The sequence below is a fragment of the Jaculus jaculus genome, chromosome 14 (assembly GCF_020740685.1).
Source record: "Jaculus jaculus isolate mJacJac1 chromosome 14, mJacJac1.mat.Y.cur, whole genome shotgun sequence".
NCBI lineage: Eukaryota > Metazoa > Chordata > Mammalia > Rodentia > Dipodidae > Jaculus > Jaculus jaculus.
This window is the reverse complement of record NC_059115.1, coordinates 59,446,329-59,461,972: the sequence shown is the minus strand read 5'-3', so window position 1 is coordinate 59,461,972 and position 15,644 is coordinate 59,446,329. Positions and strand designations below refer to the sequence as shown.

Genomic DNA, 15,644 nt, shown 5'->3' with positions numbered 1-15,644 from the left:
TCAGGAGGCAGAGGTAGGAGGATCGCCATGAGTTCGAGGCCACCCTGAGACTACAGAGTGAATTCCAGGTCAGCCTGGGCCAGAGTGAGACCCTATCTCTAAAAAAAAAATAATAAGTGCCAGGCGTGGTGGCATACACCTTTAATCCCAGCACTTGGGAGGCAGAGGTAGAAGGATCACTATGAGTTTGAGACCACCCTGGGACTACAGAGTGAAGTCCAGGTCAGCCTGAGCTAGTGTGAGACCCTACCACAAAAAACTGAAATTTAAAAAAAAAAAAAAAAGTAAGTTTACAATTCTGTGCCTTGACTGTCTGGGATCTTTTAAAGAGTATTCCATTTATATTTAAGATGTATTATCTTTCTAATTAGTAAGATTCTGCTGGGAAGTTAAGCTGAGTTTGCACTTCCAGAACAAACCCAATTTGTATAACTCTCTAGGTGGTGACAATTATAGCAATGTGTTTAGAGAAACAAATACTATTCAAGTTAGTGGCTAAATAATTGTGACACATTAATCAAATTAAGAATGCATTTTCAGCTGGGCATGGTGGCAGACGTCTAAGTCTTTAATCCCAGCACTGGGAAGGCAGAGGTAGGAGGATCACCGTGAATTCAAGGTCACCCTGAGACTACATAGTAAATTTCAGGTCAGGCTGGACTAGAGTGAAACCGTACCTTGAAAAACCAAATAAATAAATAAAAATAATGCATTTTCAAAATTATTGCAAACACAAATGTAAACACATTCACCCAAGACTAGTAAAACTCATCCTAATAACGTAAAATATAAAGAGGCATTAATTAGTTTATATAATTTTATGTATTACTTTTATTTATTTATTTGAGAAAGAGATACAGAAGTAGGCAGAGAGAGAGAGAGAGAATGGGCACGCCAAGGCCTCCAGCCACTGCAAATAAACTCCAAATGTGTGCGCCCCCTTGTGCATCTGGGCTTACGTGAGTCCTGGGGAACTGAACCTATCCTTTGGCTTTGCAGGCAAGCACCTTAACTGCTAAGCCATCTTTCCAGCCCAATTAGTTTATATATTATTGATAATACCTAAATACTGTCCATTTTCCTACAACTGAGTTCTCTCTATTTAGAACAATACAGTTACTTGTCATGCCAAGGAAGAAAAGAGATTTTGAAAGGAAGGAATTTCACTAAAAGTAAGCAAACCACAGAAATGTTGAAATGAATTATAATCTGCAGTATTAGCCAAATGTAACAGAAAACAACTATAATCCAAGCATTCATTTGTGAGTGTGTGCATGTGTGTGTGCGCGCACACATGCGCGAACACAGGATATGTGACTATCATTGTCTTTGTTATCCACTGGTGTAGCAGACAGTCTCAGGTCCCTGAGATGAACTTTCAGACCAGACACAGTTATGGAGCAAGGGATGTTTATTGAAGCTCACAGATCCAGGGGAAGTTCCATAATGGCAGGAGAAGCTGGCCCCTTTTCACAGGTTCATGCAGAGAGAGAAGCCACCACCAACACCATGAGCAAGCACACTCCTTGTACTCCAGGCAAAGTGCAGGCACTTTGCATATCTTGGGTTGGAATTCAGATATGCCTTAGGGCTGGACCCTAAGATCCACCCACAGTAACGTCTCCTCCAGCCAGGAGACTACAGATTTTTTTTTTTTAACTTATTTATTTGAGGAAGAGAGAGAGGATATAGAAATAGGCAGGTGGGCTGGAGAGATGGCTTAACGGTTAAGCGCTTGCCATGAAGCCTAAGGACCCCAGTTCGAGGCTCAATTCCCCAGGACCCACATTAGCCAGATGCACAAGGGGGCGTACACATCTGGAAGTCATTTGCAGTGGCTGGGGTCCCTGGTGCACCCAATCTCTCTTTCTTTCTTTCTTTCTCTCTCCCTCTCTCCCTCTCTCTCTCTCCCTCCCTCCCTCCCTCCCTCCCTCCATCCCTCCCTCTTTCTCTTTGTCACTCTCAAATAAATAAATAAAAATAAACAACAAAAAAATAAATAAATAGGCAGGTAGACAGAGAAAGAGAATGGGTGCACCAGGGCTTCCAGCCACTGCAAATGAACTCCAGATGTGTGCGCCCCCTTGTACATCTGGTTTATGTGGGTCCTGGGGAATCAAACCTGGGTCCTTTGACTTTACAGGCAAGTGCTTTAACCACTAAGCCATCTCTCCAGCCGAGGCTACAACTCTAAATTACAAACTTTAATGTTTTTCTTTTATTTTTGGCAAATGCTTTTTAAATTTCTTTTTTTTGTTGTTGTTAAGTTTTTTTTATTTATTTATTTGAGAGAGTCAGACAGACCGACAGGGAAAATGGGCACACCAGGGCCTCCAGCCACTGCAAACGAACTCCAAACACATGTGCCACCTTGTGTATCTGGCTTACATAGGTCCTGGGGAATAGAACCTGGGTACTTTTGGCTTTGCAGACAAATGCCTTTACCGCTAAGCCATCCCTCCAGCACCCTAAATTACAAACTTTAATAAAATCCTGAATATATCGGGGGCCATCCATTCAAACTACCACAACTGAAAGACTGGTGAGGCACATTTCAGGAACATGCCTGTCTATAAGGGTATTCCAGAGTTCCAGAGACAATTAAGTGAAGGGAGAGACCTACCCTAAGTGTGGGCAGCACCACTCTGTGAGTCAGGAGCCCAAACGGAGCAAAAGCGGAATAACGGACAAGGCCAGCTAAGTGCCAGCTTTCCCTTTCTCTGTTTCCTGGCCCACCATGACAGAAGATGCTGTTCCACCACACTCTCACCACCAAGATGGACTAAACCCTTGAGCTATGAACAAAAATAAATACTCATCCCCTTGGGTAGGGTGTCAAAAACTATATGTTATAATGACAGGGAAAGTAATAACTTAATTTTTAAACTTTATACAGCATTTGTGAGTAGCTTCACTAAATACTATCTGATAAATCTAGAAAGAAATGTAGTCTTTGATTTATATTTGAAACCCTTTTCTATCAGCATTCTATTACTTTTTTTTTTTAATTTTATTTATTTATTTGAGAGCAACAGACACAGAGAGAAAGACAGATAGAAAGAGAGAGAGAGAATGGGTGCGCCAGGGCTTCCAGCCTCTGCAAACAAACTCCAGACACGTGCGCCCCCTTGTGCATCTGGCTAACGTGGGTCCTGGGGAACCGAGCCTTGAACCGGTGTCCTTAGGCTTCACAGGCAAGCGCTTAACCACTACGCCATCTCTCCAGCCCTATTACTTTTTTTTTTTATTTTTGGTGGGGGCAGAGTGGCTGAAACAGGGACTGGTGTAGCCAAGAAAGCATTGGTTGTGTAGGTGAGGATGAACTTGAGCTTCTGACCCTCCTGCTTTCACCTTCCAAGTGCTGGGGTGACAGCCATGTGCCACCATGCCAGGTTTCACGGATTGCTGGGGATCAAACCTAGGGCCTCATGTATGCTAGGCAGGCACCCCACCAACTGAGCTCTATCCCCCATCCCTCTCCAGACATGTTTAAATGCTATGCCTTAACCTTTTTTAATAACTTGTTTTAAAAAATTTTAATTTACCATGCAAGGGAATACATCCCTGATACCAAAAACTTAAAACAGGGGTAGTCATGAGCCCTAGGGGTGTAATGTCTGCTGCTGTCTGGCTAAATGTATATACTATGCTTATCATACTGCACAGTAAGCACTTCTCTTAATGTTCATACCCATATATTAATGCCACTCTCACTTTTGGTAGAGAATCTTCTCTTTTCAGATGGCAGTGACCTTGCAATGACTCAGAAGGCATCATGATGCTGGAAAGAAGTGACAGGAGTGCTCAGCACTGCAATATCTCTATCACACCTTCCAAGGCTCAGGGTCCATTGTGGAAGAGGTGGCAGAAAGAATATAAAAGCCAAAGAAAGGGTAGGACTCCTTACAACGTGCTCCCTCCAGACACAAAATGGCCTGGATATCCATGACCTCACAGGACCTGACACTACTTACACAAGACTATCATAATAGGAGGAAAAGATCATGGCATCAAAATAAAAGAGAGACTGACTGAGATGGGGAGGGGATATGATGGAGAGTAAAGTTTCAAAGGGGAAAGTGGGGGGAGGGAAGGAATAGGATTTTTTTTATAATCATGGAAGTTGTTAATATAAAATTTTTTAAAAAAATTAATTTAGATGTATTTATTTATTTGAAAGAGGCAGAGAGAAAGAGAGAGACAGAGAGAGAGAGAGAGAATGGGTACACCAGGGCCTCCAGCCACTGCAAACAAATTCCAGATGCATGCGGCCCCTTGTGCATCTGGCTTACATGGCCCCTGGAGAGTCAAACCGGGATCCTTTGGCTTTACAGGCAAATGCCTTAACCACTAAGCCATCTCTCCAGCCCCCCAAGTATTTATATACCCCTTTGTTCATTCAAGTACCCATTTCCTTCTAGTCACAAATTATCCATCCTCCTTAACCTCCAGCAATATTCCTCTACTTACAATGTGGTTAGATCTTCATAAACTCATAATGGACTGAAAATATTGTAAATTTGAATGCACTGCATAAATGGAACTTACCTAAACTTGCAACTTAACAACAAAGTGCACTGAAGAGTATCAGTGGCACTGAGAGAGCTGACAGGGAGCTGCGGCCCGCTGCTACTGCCCCGCATCTCAGGACAGCACTATTTCACATACTGCTAACCCGTGAAGAGACCAAATGTGCACTCGTGAAGTACCATTTCTTCCAAATGCTGGTCACTTTCACACTACAGTAAAGTTGAAAAGTGGTAAGCCAAGTAATGGTAAACTGGAAGCCATCCATACTCAGTCCATGAGGAAAATAAAATATACTTGTGATTCAAAATCCATTATCTGAGTTATTACAATTCAACCCCTAGAAAAAAAAAAAAGGTCAAAATGTACAAGAGAAAATATTCCCAGTATTTAACTGGCAAAGGCATTCAACCACTTTCTGTCTTCTGGGATGCTTTTCTCTTGAATTGACCATTCTCAGCTCCAAGGCTCAATATAAATGTTGTCCCCTGAGGCCTTGCCTGACACAGCATCCCATTCCTTCCACTATTACTCTCCCAGAACATAATTATATGTGTTCATTTGTCTGCTGGATCTGGGAACAGAATGAACACTCACATGGAAATTTACTTCACTGTAAATTCACTGGCAGTGATTAGCACAGCACTCAATAAATAGTAGACAGTGCATCAACAAGTCTGGTGCTCAGGAACAAGGTTCAGGCTACAGAAACTGGGGTACCGATGATAAGCTGTCATGAACTGGAGTTCACGGATCACTGCTGGGACTCATGTAGGGTTAGAAGAGACCCCAGAATGAAGACCTGAAGAAGTGCAACATTTACACTTTGGGTAGGACAGGCAAAGAAGACTGGAACAGCCAAGTCACATAAATCAAAGAGACACTGAAGAAAGCAGGCTTGCAGAGTACAGAAATGATACCAAGTTTCAGGAGTGAGTGCAGAATGTTGCCAACTGATCCTAGTAAAATGTGAAAAGGATCAACTGGATTTCACCCCACTGGAGGTTGATTTTAAAGTGAAGAAGTAGGGTCACACTACCATTCAGACCTGAAGCATGCCCCAAATGCCCAATGCGTCAAAGACCTGATCCTGAGCTCAAAACGCGATGGAAGAGGTGAGGCCTGGTATTAGGAAATTAGGTCACTAGTGGCATGCCTCTGAGCAGGAATTTGAGAACGTTGCTCCTTTCTGCCCAGAAGTGAACAAGCCTCCTCTACCTCAGTACCTGCCAGAGCACTGCAGACCCAACCCCACAGGACCAAGCAAGCAGGGAGTGGGAACTCTGAAACCCTGAGCTGAAACAAACCTTTCCCCCCTGTGAGGATCTCACTTTGTCAAAGCAAGAGAAAGCTGTCTAGCACAAATTGATAAGGACAAGAAAGATAAGGGATTGTGGAAGACCTTCGATAATCACGACAGCTGCGCCTGGTCCAGGGGAGTGGTAAAGACTGGTACAGCCATGTTGTATGAGATTCCATTAACAGGGGAGGCAAACCTCGCAGTCCTGAACCACACCACCACACTGAAGTAACACCAAAAAGTAATTAAACAGCCAAGTATTTTCTCAACATCCGGTGTTCGTGGTCACCCATCTAATAAACTCTAAGTGCCCAAGATAGACAGAGTAAGGACAGTATGTTTTATTCATCTCTGCTTTTTTTTTCTTTTTTTATTTATTTGTTTATGACAGAGAGAGAGAGAGAGAGAATGGGTGCACCAGGGCCTCTTGCCACTGCAAACGAACTCTAGACGCCTGTGCCACCACATGCATGTGACTTACTTGGGTTCTGGAGAGTTGAATCTGGGTCCTTAGGTTTCACAGGCAAGCGCCTTAACCTACCAAACCACTTCCTCGGCCATCATCTCCGAATTTCTATACCTAGAATAGTCCCTGCACAAAGCAGGCACTCAATATTCGTAAATAAAGTCAGAACTTTCAATGCAAGCAGCTTATGTGTCCCTCTGCTCTGATCAAATTTATGTATTTTTACTGTGCAATGATCAAGCCGCTTAAAGCACTGTAAAAGTACTAATGTCGTTACGCCTTGTAAGTACCTCTTTAAGTTTACTGGAAACGGAATCAGTGTCTTTTCATCCCGTGATATTCTCAAAGCCTTGCAGAAAGTCAGGCTAAAATATCCATGAGCCCGGGTAAGGGGTTTCTTTGCTCAAGAGGCGTGCCAGGCTTCTCAGAGTGACTGCAAGGTGCACCAGCCTCCCTCCCTCCCTCCCCTGGGCGCGGCGCAGCAGGCCCGAGTCCTCCTCCCCGGCAGGGGGCGCCGCAGCCTCCGACGGCCGCGCGTGCCCCAGGCCCCGCCCCGTCCCCCGCGGTCACCTGCAGCGGCTGCATTCGGGCCTGCGCTCTGCGTGCTCCACGGGCAGCTCCCACAGCCCGTCCGCTCCCGCGCCGTCGGCTTCTAGCGACGCGCCGCCCTCCGGCCGCTCTTCTTCATCGAGCCGCGGAGGCATCGAGGCCCCCGGCGACCGAGCGACGGCATCCCGGAGCGTCGGCGCCTCTTCCTGCGGCTCCATGGCCGGTGCTCATCGGGCCGTCGCATTTGAGGAAGCGCTGCCGCCGGGGGGCGCCACATGCCGGGGAAACCGGCCCGCGCCGCACGGCGCCACGTACGCACGCCACGTACGGGGGGCGGGCCGACGAATCCGGGCTCGAGGTCCCGCCCCTCTGCGGGCAGGAGCGAGCCCATTGGTCAGCGCCCTCCCGGGCGTCTCATCTCCTAGACGGAAACCTCGGCGGAGGTAGGGGAGCTGGCGCAGGTAAAGGAGACAGTCTCTTCCTGCGCCCCTGGTGCCAAACCTGAATGTGACTTTTATTTTTTTGGGTTTTTTTTCCTTATTAACCTCCCTTAAAGCTAAAGGGAATTCCAGAGATCGGAGGGTTTGCAGCATCCTCCAGAAGCGTGCACACGCGCGGCCCGGGCCCCTGCAGCCTCTGGGGCCCTTGGTCAAGGCCAGCCAAGGAGGGTTGCAACCGCTGAAAACTGGCTCAGGGCTGCCCGCTTTCGTTGGTGAATTCCTTGCTCTGTAAGGGCAGGTGTTGCTGTCCCCGTGTTGTACGTTGGTATTTCTTCCCGGTATCAAAAGTACCATTTCAAGGGCTGGCGGGAATGCTTAGTGGTTAAGACGCTTGCCTGAAAAGCCTAAGGACCCGAGTTCTAATCCCCAGGACCCACGTAAGCCAGCTGCACAAGGTGGCACATGCATCTGGAGTTCCTTTGCAGTGCCTGGAGGCCCTAGAGAGCCCATCTCTCCCTCTCCACCCCCTCCCCTTCTCTCTGTCAAATAAATAAAAATTAAAAAGAACCATTTCACTTTTGACAACAAATCATTGTTAAATGATGCTTTTCATAGTCTGGGGTCAATGGAACCAAGAGGCAACAGCAGAGCTGGATCAGGCCTACAAATACGTTCTATGGTTGAGAAAAGAAACACTGTGTTACCCAAGTTTTCGCAGCTGCTGGAAAACAGCAATACAGCCTGATACCTGAGCTTTTTAACAGCCAGAACGTAGATAGAAACGTCGCTTGTCAAAAATGGGTGCAGACTTCAGTTAATAAAGCTTCATGTTACTTGCACCAATATTCAACATTTAAACAAAAATTCAACTAGGTTTTTGTCAGTCGCGTGAGTTGTTTTACAGTCAAGATTATCTTGGTCCTCCAATGTGATTAATAGATTTAGCCATGAACAGTAATAGAACAATATTGTGTTTCTTTAATTTTTTTTTTTTTTTTTGACGGAGAGAGAGAGAAGGACGCGGGAAGGCCTCTAGTCACTGCAAATGACCCTCAGACCCATGTACCACCTTGTGCATCTGGCCTGACCTAGGTACTGGGGAATCAAACTTGGGTCCTTTGGCTTTGCTGTCAAGCACCTTAACTGCCAAACTATGACTTCTTAATTTAACTATTGAATGAAACAAAAATTTAAAAATTAACTGTATTACTCCAAACAGCTGATTTTACACCAGAATGAACACTGGAATACAGTGTAGCACAGTACACAGAACTTTTCTAGTCTGGCACTGCATTTTACCAGTTGAATACAGTACTTTCCCAGCCTTGCACAGTACTTTTCCCAGCCTAACCCCGTACTTTTCCAGTCTAACACAGTACCTTCCCAGTCTAGCATCATCATCTCCCAGCTTAGCTTCCGTTGGAATCATTGGAGAAACCTCAGAACCTATAGCCACGAGCACTTATACAGGAACTTCTGTCTTGCAACTTGAACTGAAAATCAGATCTGCACGATCCCTCCTGTTACAACGCTGAGGACAGGCTCAGAAAGGTAGATGGACCGCCAAGCAGGAACAACGCTGAGCTCCCTGACTTCAAGTCTACAGACTTTTCTCCATGCAGGGGGTTCTCAGTGCTTACGGTGATTAGAAAGAACCCTCCACAGCTTGGGTGTGACCTAAGGACACAAACTCTGTCAGTCCTTGGGGGATCTAGATGAGCACAGAAGCTGTGAACTGCTATAATGTGCATAAAGTAACAAGGTTTGGGTCATGAGAAAATAAGATAACAGGTTTTTCTCCATTTGTTAAAAACATTTTAAAATATCCTATTTATTGATTTCAGGGAGGGAGGAAGAGACAGGGAGAGAAAATGGGCACACCAGGGCCTCCAGTCACTGCAGATGAACTCCAGACTCATGCACCCCCTTGTGCATCTGGCTAACGTGGGTCCTGGGGAATCAAGCCTCGAACCGGGGTCCTTAGGCTTCACAGGCAAGCACTTAACCGCTAAGCCATCTCTCCAGCCCGCTTGCTTGTTTTTGAGCAGGGTCTTCTTGTTTAGCCCAGGCTGGCCAAGTGCTGGGAGAGAGCTGTATGCTACCATGCCTCTCTTGTGTCTTCTTTTTATGTGCCACTATCCAATTTGCTGGGTACTTTTGTCATGGCAGAAATTCACTACCCAAATCCACTTCTTTCTTTGGGGGACAGAGGAGGTTAAGGTAGGGTCTCACTCTAGCCCAGACTGATCAAGAATTCACTCTATAATTAATTTCAGGGTGGCCTGGAACTCATGGAAATCCTCCTAGCTCTGCCTCCCAAGTGCTGGGACTAAAGGCATGTGCCACCACACCCAGCTGTTTTTGCAGGGGGGGGGGTTGATATTTTAATTTATTTGCACATGTGTGTGTGCACGCGCACATGCGCACCAGATGCTTGCACCATTTTTTCCATCATAATTTATAGGAATACCGAGAAATTGAACTTGGACCTGCAAGCTTTGCAAACTTTAACTACTCAGCCATCTCCCTCATCCCCCATTATTTTAAAAGATTTATTTGTTTATTTATTTATTAGAGACACAGAGACAGAATGGGCACACCAAGGCCTGTAGTCACTGCAAACATAAGGAGATTGGTATGGTTCCCAATTCAACTACTGTTAGTATTGCTAAAGTAAGCACTCAGGCTGGAGAGATGGCTTAGCGGTTAAGCGCTTGCCTGTGAAGCCTAAGGACCCCCGTTTGAGGCTCAATTCCCCAGGACCCACGTTAGCCAGATGCACAAGGGGGCGCAAGTGTCTGGAATTCATCTGCAGTGGCTGGAAGCCCTGGCGCGCGCCTCTCTCTCTCTCTCTCTCTCTCTCTCTCTCTCTCTCTCTGCCTCTTTGTCTGTTGCTCTCAAATAAATAAATAAATTTAAACCAAAAAAAAAATTAAAAAAAAAAAAAAGAAAGCACTCACTTCTCAATGGGGATAGGAAGGGGTAGGGTAAGGAGCAGGGAGAGAAGCAAAGTTCAAAGACAATGGGTGGGTAGGCTCCACAAAGAAATGACGAATAGACATTTGTCTTTGGGGATGCCCACTACTCTTCTCCAGTGGTTCCCAAGCTGATGCCAATGTCCTGGTGTCCTGTGATCTTGTCAGGTCCCTTCAGCTGTACTGCAGGGCTCCACAGAGTCTGGAACACAAAGATGACTACTAGTTCATAAGCATCTATTTTCAATTTACTCATAGGAGGGTAAGAATCGGTAGTAAAAGAAACGGGCAGGAAACAAACGAGGGAACATCCGGTCCTTCTTAAAGCCAATGTAAATCATTGAAGTAGCACATATGTGATTTAACAGAGATAGAATCAGATGTCTAAAATAAGCAGCATTGAACGGCATTACAATGCCATCCTGGAAAGTCCCAGAAAGTGACCATGTTACAGCCTTACTGTGGACACACTCTGCACAGTCTGACGTTCAGCAGCCTTACGCTGAGTCCCTGCCACAGCACAGGTCCTGACTGGGTCAGAGCCCTGCTTTCTTCTCTGAAATGATAGCCTACATTTATGCCACACATTGCCATTTATAAAATCCTGTCAGCAACATTATTACTCATTGTTCTTCCCTGCAGCTTGGCAAAGTAAATCAATTCACATGGCCCCTCTCCCTGACCAGGCTGCAGGAAGGCCTGTCTCCTGGCCTTCAGCCACCACACAGCCCCTTTCATTCTTCCCACTATGTGTGAGTGGTTTCTTTATTAATAGTTTCCCCATTTTTGTAAGGTACAACATCAAAATAGCTTAGAATAAAGTGAAAGATTTGACATCATCACATTACATCAGAAGGAGATAAGATTAGAATTTCTGTTCTTGAGTTGTCATTTCATAAGAAATCCATTAAAGACTTACTGATGACTCAGTAGAGGTGATTTTACCATTGCTTCTTCTAGCGGTGACTATGTAAATACCTTGAGCTAAAAACTACAAAAATATGTGCTTGCCATAAATTCCCTTTACATATGCTTATAATCTCTTTCCATTTAACTGTATTTTAAAAAATATATTTTATATGTATTTATTTATTTAAGAGAGAGAGTGAAAATTAGTGGGCATGCCAGGGCATCCAGCCACTGCAAATGAATTCCAGACGTATGTGCCACCTTGTGCATCTGGCTTACATAGGTCCTGAGGAATTGAACCTGAGTCCTTTGGCTTTGCAGGCAAGCACATTAACCGCTAAGGCCTCCAGCCCTTTACTGTATTTCTTTTTTTTTTTGAATTTCTAAAAAAATAATGGTAATACTGAGTAAGCAACATAAATATCTTTTAAACTTTTTGCAGAAGGAAATTTAAAATTTACAAAATTGCTCAGGCAGATGTGGCTGTTACAAAAGAAAAAGGATGTTTGAAGAAAAAGAAGTATTCAAATAATGCTAGCATGTCAGATGTCGACATGTAGAGGTGCACTCAGTGCGGAGTCGTGCATAGGGAACTTTAGGTTTTACATTTTGGAGACGTGTTACACACAAAGCCCTTACTCATTGGAACACTATTATATGAGCAAATCATGGATGGTTTATTTGATTGAGTTTAAAAGAGGTGTGAGAGCAGTTTAAGAATAGCTCAGAGAATAGCAAGCTGAAATGTTTCTCCTCTGAGTATTATGTTTCTCTCCTAAACTAACTTTCTTTTTGTAAAAAAAAAAAAGAAAAATAAAGAAAACAGGAAAACTATTCACTCTTGCATTCAAATAATAGCTTTTGAATACAAGTTTCAGAGTTAGAATTTAGTAATGTAACGTTTCAGCAGACAGCAATTAATTTGGGCCTTAACTATACAGTTACAGTCTCAATTGACTTGTGACTTGCCATGTGAGAGTCTTTAAAATGTGTTTGCTTTGGTGTTTTCCAGTATGTTCTCTGTGTGTAAACCAGTCTAGCCTCAAATACACAATGTAGCTCAGACTGACCTCGAAAAAGTCATGATCCTCCTGTTTCCATTCTCCTAAATGCTGGGATTACAGATGTGAACCCACATGCCTACCAAGCTGTTTTGCTTTGCTTCTTTCTTCTCTCTCTCTCTCACTCTCTCTCTCTCTCTCTCTCTCTCTCTCCTGATACATTGTAAGCATCTGCCTGTAAACATCTGCAATGGCACTTGGTGTATATCACGGGCAGAGGGGCCTCCCAGTCTGCACATCTTACAAAGAGATGATTAGGTAGGCTGAAAGTACAAATGACTGTACACATTTTTTAAATTTTTATTTATTTATTTGCAAACAGAGAGAGAGAAGAGAGACAGAGAGAGAATGGGCACACCAGGGCCTCCAGCCACTGCAAATGAACTCTAGACGCACACGCCCCTTGTACATCTGGCTTAAGTGGGTCCTGGGGAATCGAACCTGGGTCCTTTGGCTTCACAGGCAAATGCCTTAACCGCTAAGCCATCCCTCCAGCCCCAAATGTACACATTTGCTGTGCTTCAAGAGAAAATCAGTCCCTGCTCCCCACTCCATTATAGGGTGAGATGAGAGTAGACTTGGAAGCAAAAGACAAAAGCTGAACTGGGAAGCGAAGTGGTTTGAACTTGGTGTCAGTCATCTAGCAACAGCACTCGTTGACCCCTGTGTGAAGTTGGTTTTAGATATAGTTTTTCCCAATGGGAAAAAATGGAACCATAGGTACATCAGTCCCCAGTGGTCTCAGAGCTCGCCCCCTCCACTGGTGAGGAAAGGACAGTCCCCAACCCCAGAGAGTTCATTCATGTAGCCTAGAAAGGACTTTTGGTGTCCGTTACTACTGTACAGGGCAGTGCATCTTGTTTTTAATCATTCATCATAAGTAGTAGAAGAGGGCCGGGCGGGTGACACACTCCTTTAATCCCAGCACTCGGGAGGCAGAGGTAGGAGGATGGTCATGAATTCGAGGCCACCCTGAGACTACAGAGTGAATTTCAGGTCCACCTGGGCCCAGGGTGAGACCCTACCTGCAGGGAGCGGCTACAGACGCCATTACAAGATGGCACTGACTTCCTGCTGAGAGTGGTGACGAACAACCCCCTACTTGGTCATATCCTGGCGACAGTCTTGCTTGATGCTGCGCGTGCACATGATGTAATGCATCCTGGGCCTATCCTGTGGCCCTGGGTGATGGGTGAGCAGGTGGCGGCCAATCCGTAGGTGCCTTGTAGTATTACACCCTATAAAAGCAGCTACACTCCTGCGCCCCGGCCCCTTCGCCATCAACTTTCCTGTTAACCAAGAGGCTCTCCAATAAAGTGTGATCGAGAAGGATCTTTGTTTGCTGGTCGTTCTTATCCTGCTGGTCAGGAAGGTCACAGCACCTACCTTAAAAAAAACAAAAAAATAGTAGAAGAGGCCAGAGAGATGGCCTAGAAGTTAAGGCGCTTACTTATACAGCCTAAGGACTCATGTTCGATTATCCAGGTCCCATGTAAGCCAGATGCACAAGGTGACACAAGTGTGCAAGGTTGCACATGCATGCAAGATGATGCATGTGTCTGTAGTTCAATTTCAGTGGCTAAAGGCCCTGGTGCGCCAGTTCTCCCTCCCTCCCTCCCTTCCTCCCTCCCTCCCTCTCTCTCTCTCTCTTTCTGTCTTTCACACACACATACACACAGAAAAATAATAAAATGATTTTTTTTAAAAAGTAGAAGAGCGGGGCATGGTGTCACATATCTTTAATCCCAGCACTTGGGAGGCAGAGGTAGGAGGATCATTGTGAGTTTGAGGCCAGCCTGGGACTACAGAGTGAACTCCAGGTCAGTTGAGTGAGATTCTACTTAAAAAAAAAAAAAATAGCAGAAGCACAATTTGAATCCAGATTTTTTTTTTTTTTTAAATCTCAGAACTCAGGAAGGAATTGGAAAGCTGATGTTGAGTGAAGAAAACAGTGGAATCCTACACACGTAGCAGATTCCAAGTTGTTTCCCATGACTTACTTACTCGGAGATTCATTTATTGAAATGGCAAGCTTGGATAAGTAAATGGCTCCAAAAGAAGGATCCATCCTTAACACTCCAGACACAGGTAGGTATTTAGGAGAAAAATATCTCCAACTAGAAGGGAAATCATACCCCAGGCCCTGGCAATGGAATTACATGAAACCTTTTCAGTCAGATTCATTGTTTGAATTAAAGGGCAACCTAATAAATAACAAGACTTACTGTTCTTTACCCAAAGATGCTCTTTATGAACAAAAGGGTTCTATAAACAAATAAATCAAAAAGTATTTGTACTCTTGAGAATTTTAGATCTCTCTTACCAATTTTGTTGATAAAATGAAGTTGACTGGGCTGGAGAGGTGGCCTAGAAGTTAAGGCTTTTGCCTGCAAAGGCAAAGGAGCCAGGCTTGATTCCCCAGTGCACATGTAAAACCAGATGCACAAGGTGGCACATGTTTCCGGAGTTTATTTGCAGTGGCTACAGGTCCTGGCGCACCCATTCTCTCTCTCTCCTTTCTCTCTCTCTCTAATAAATAAAATACTTTATAAAAATGAAGTTGACTATATGTAAGAAGTTCTATTGTGAATATTTTGTGAACTACCCTATACATTTTTAAATTTTCCAGTTAATTTTTTTGTTTATTTTTTTACTTATTTATTTGAGAGCAACAGAGAGAGAAAGAAGCGGATAGAGAGAGAGGGAGAGAATGGGCATGCCAGGGCTTCCAGCCACTGCAAAGGAACTCCAGACGCATGTGCCATCTTCTGCATCTGGCTAACGTGGGTCCTGGGGACTCGAGCCTTGAACCAGGGTCCTTAGGCTTCACAGGCAAGCACTTAACCACTAAGCCATCTCTCCAGCCCAATTTTTAAACTATAATGTATTTTTAATGATCTTTTTTTTAATATGAGAGGGATGTCAATACCTTACCCAAGCTTGTCTCAAACTCATGGGCTCAACTAATCATTTTGCCCCCTGGTTATAATTTGTTTGTTTCTTTCTTTATTTATTTATTTGAGAGCAACAGACACAGAGAGAAAGACAGATAGAGGAAGAGAGAGAGAATGGGCGTGCCAGGGCTTCCAGCCTCTGCAAATGAACTCCAGACGCGTGTGCCCCCTTGTGCATCTGGCTAACGTGGGATCTGGGGAACCGAGCCTCGAACCGGGGTCCTTAGGCTTCACAGGCAAGCGCTTAACCGCTAAGCCATCTCTCCAGTCCTATAATTTGTTTCTTTAAAACAGATCTCTTGGGGTTGGAGAGACAGCTCCATGGTTAAGGCACTTGCCTGCAAAGGTTATAGACTCAGGTTCAGTTCCCCAGTACCCACGTAAAGCCAGATGCACAAAGTGGCATATGCATCTGGAATTCATTTGCTGTGGCTAGAGGCCCTGTTGTACCCATCCCATCCAT

The 15,644-nt window shown here is 44.7% G+C and overlaps 1 protein-coding gene across 2 annotated transcripts in view; it reads right to left on the bottom strand.

Annotated features, from left to right (window-relative positions):
• Dtwd2 (DTW domain containing 2) overlaps window positions 1-7,095 on the bottom strand; it is a 70,005-nt gene extending 62,910 nt beyond the window's left edge. For both annotated transcript variants that reach the window (XM_004651554.2, XM_045133863.1), the window contains exon 1: window positions 6,864-7,095. In XM_004651554.2, the coding sequence (XP_004651611.1) occupies window positions 6,864-7,060 (197 nt within the window). In that variant the 5' untranslated portion in view covers window positions 7,061-7,095. The remainder of the gene's footprint in view (window positions 1-6,863) is intronic.
• Window positions 7,096-15,644: the final 8,549 nt, after the last annotated feature.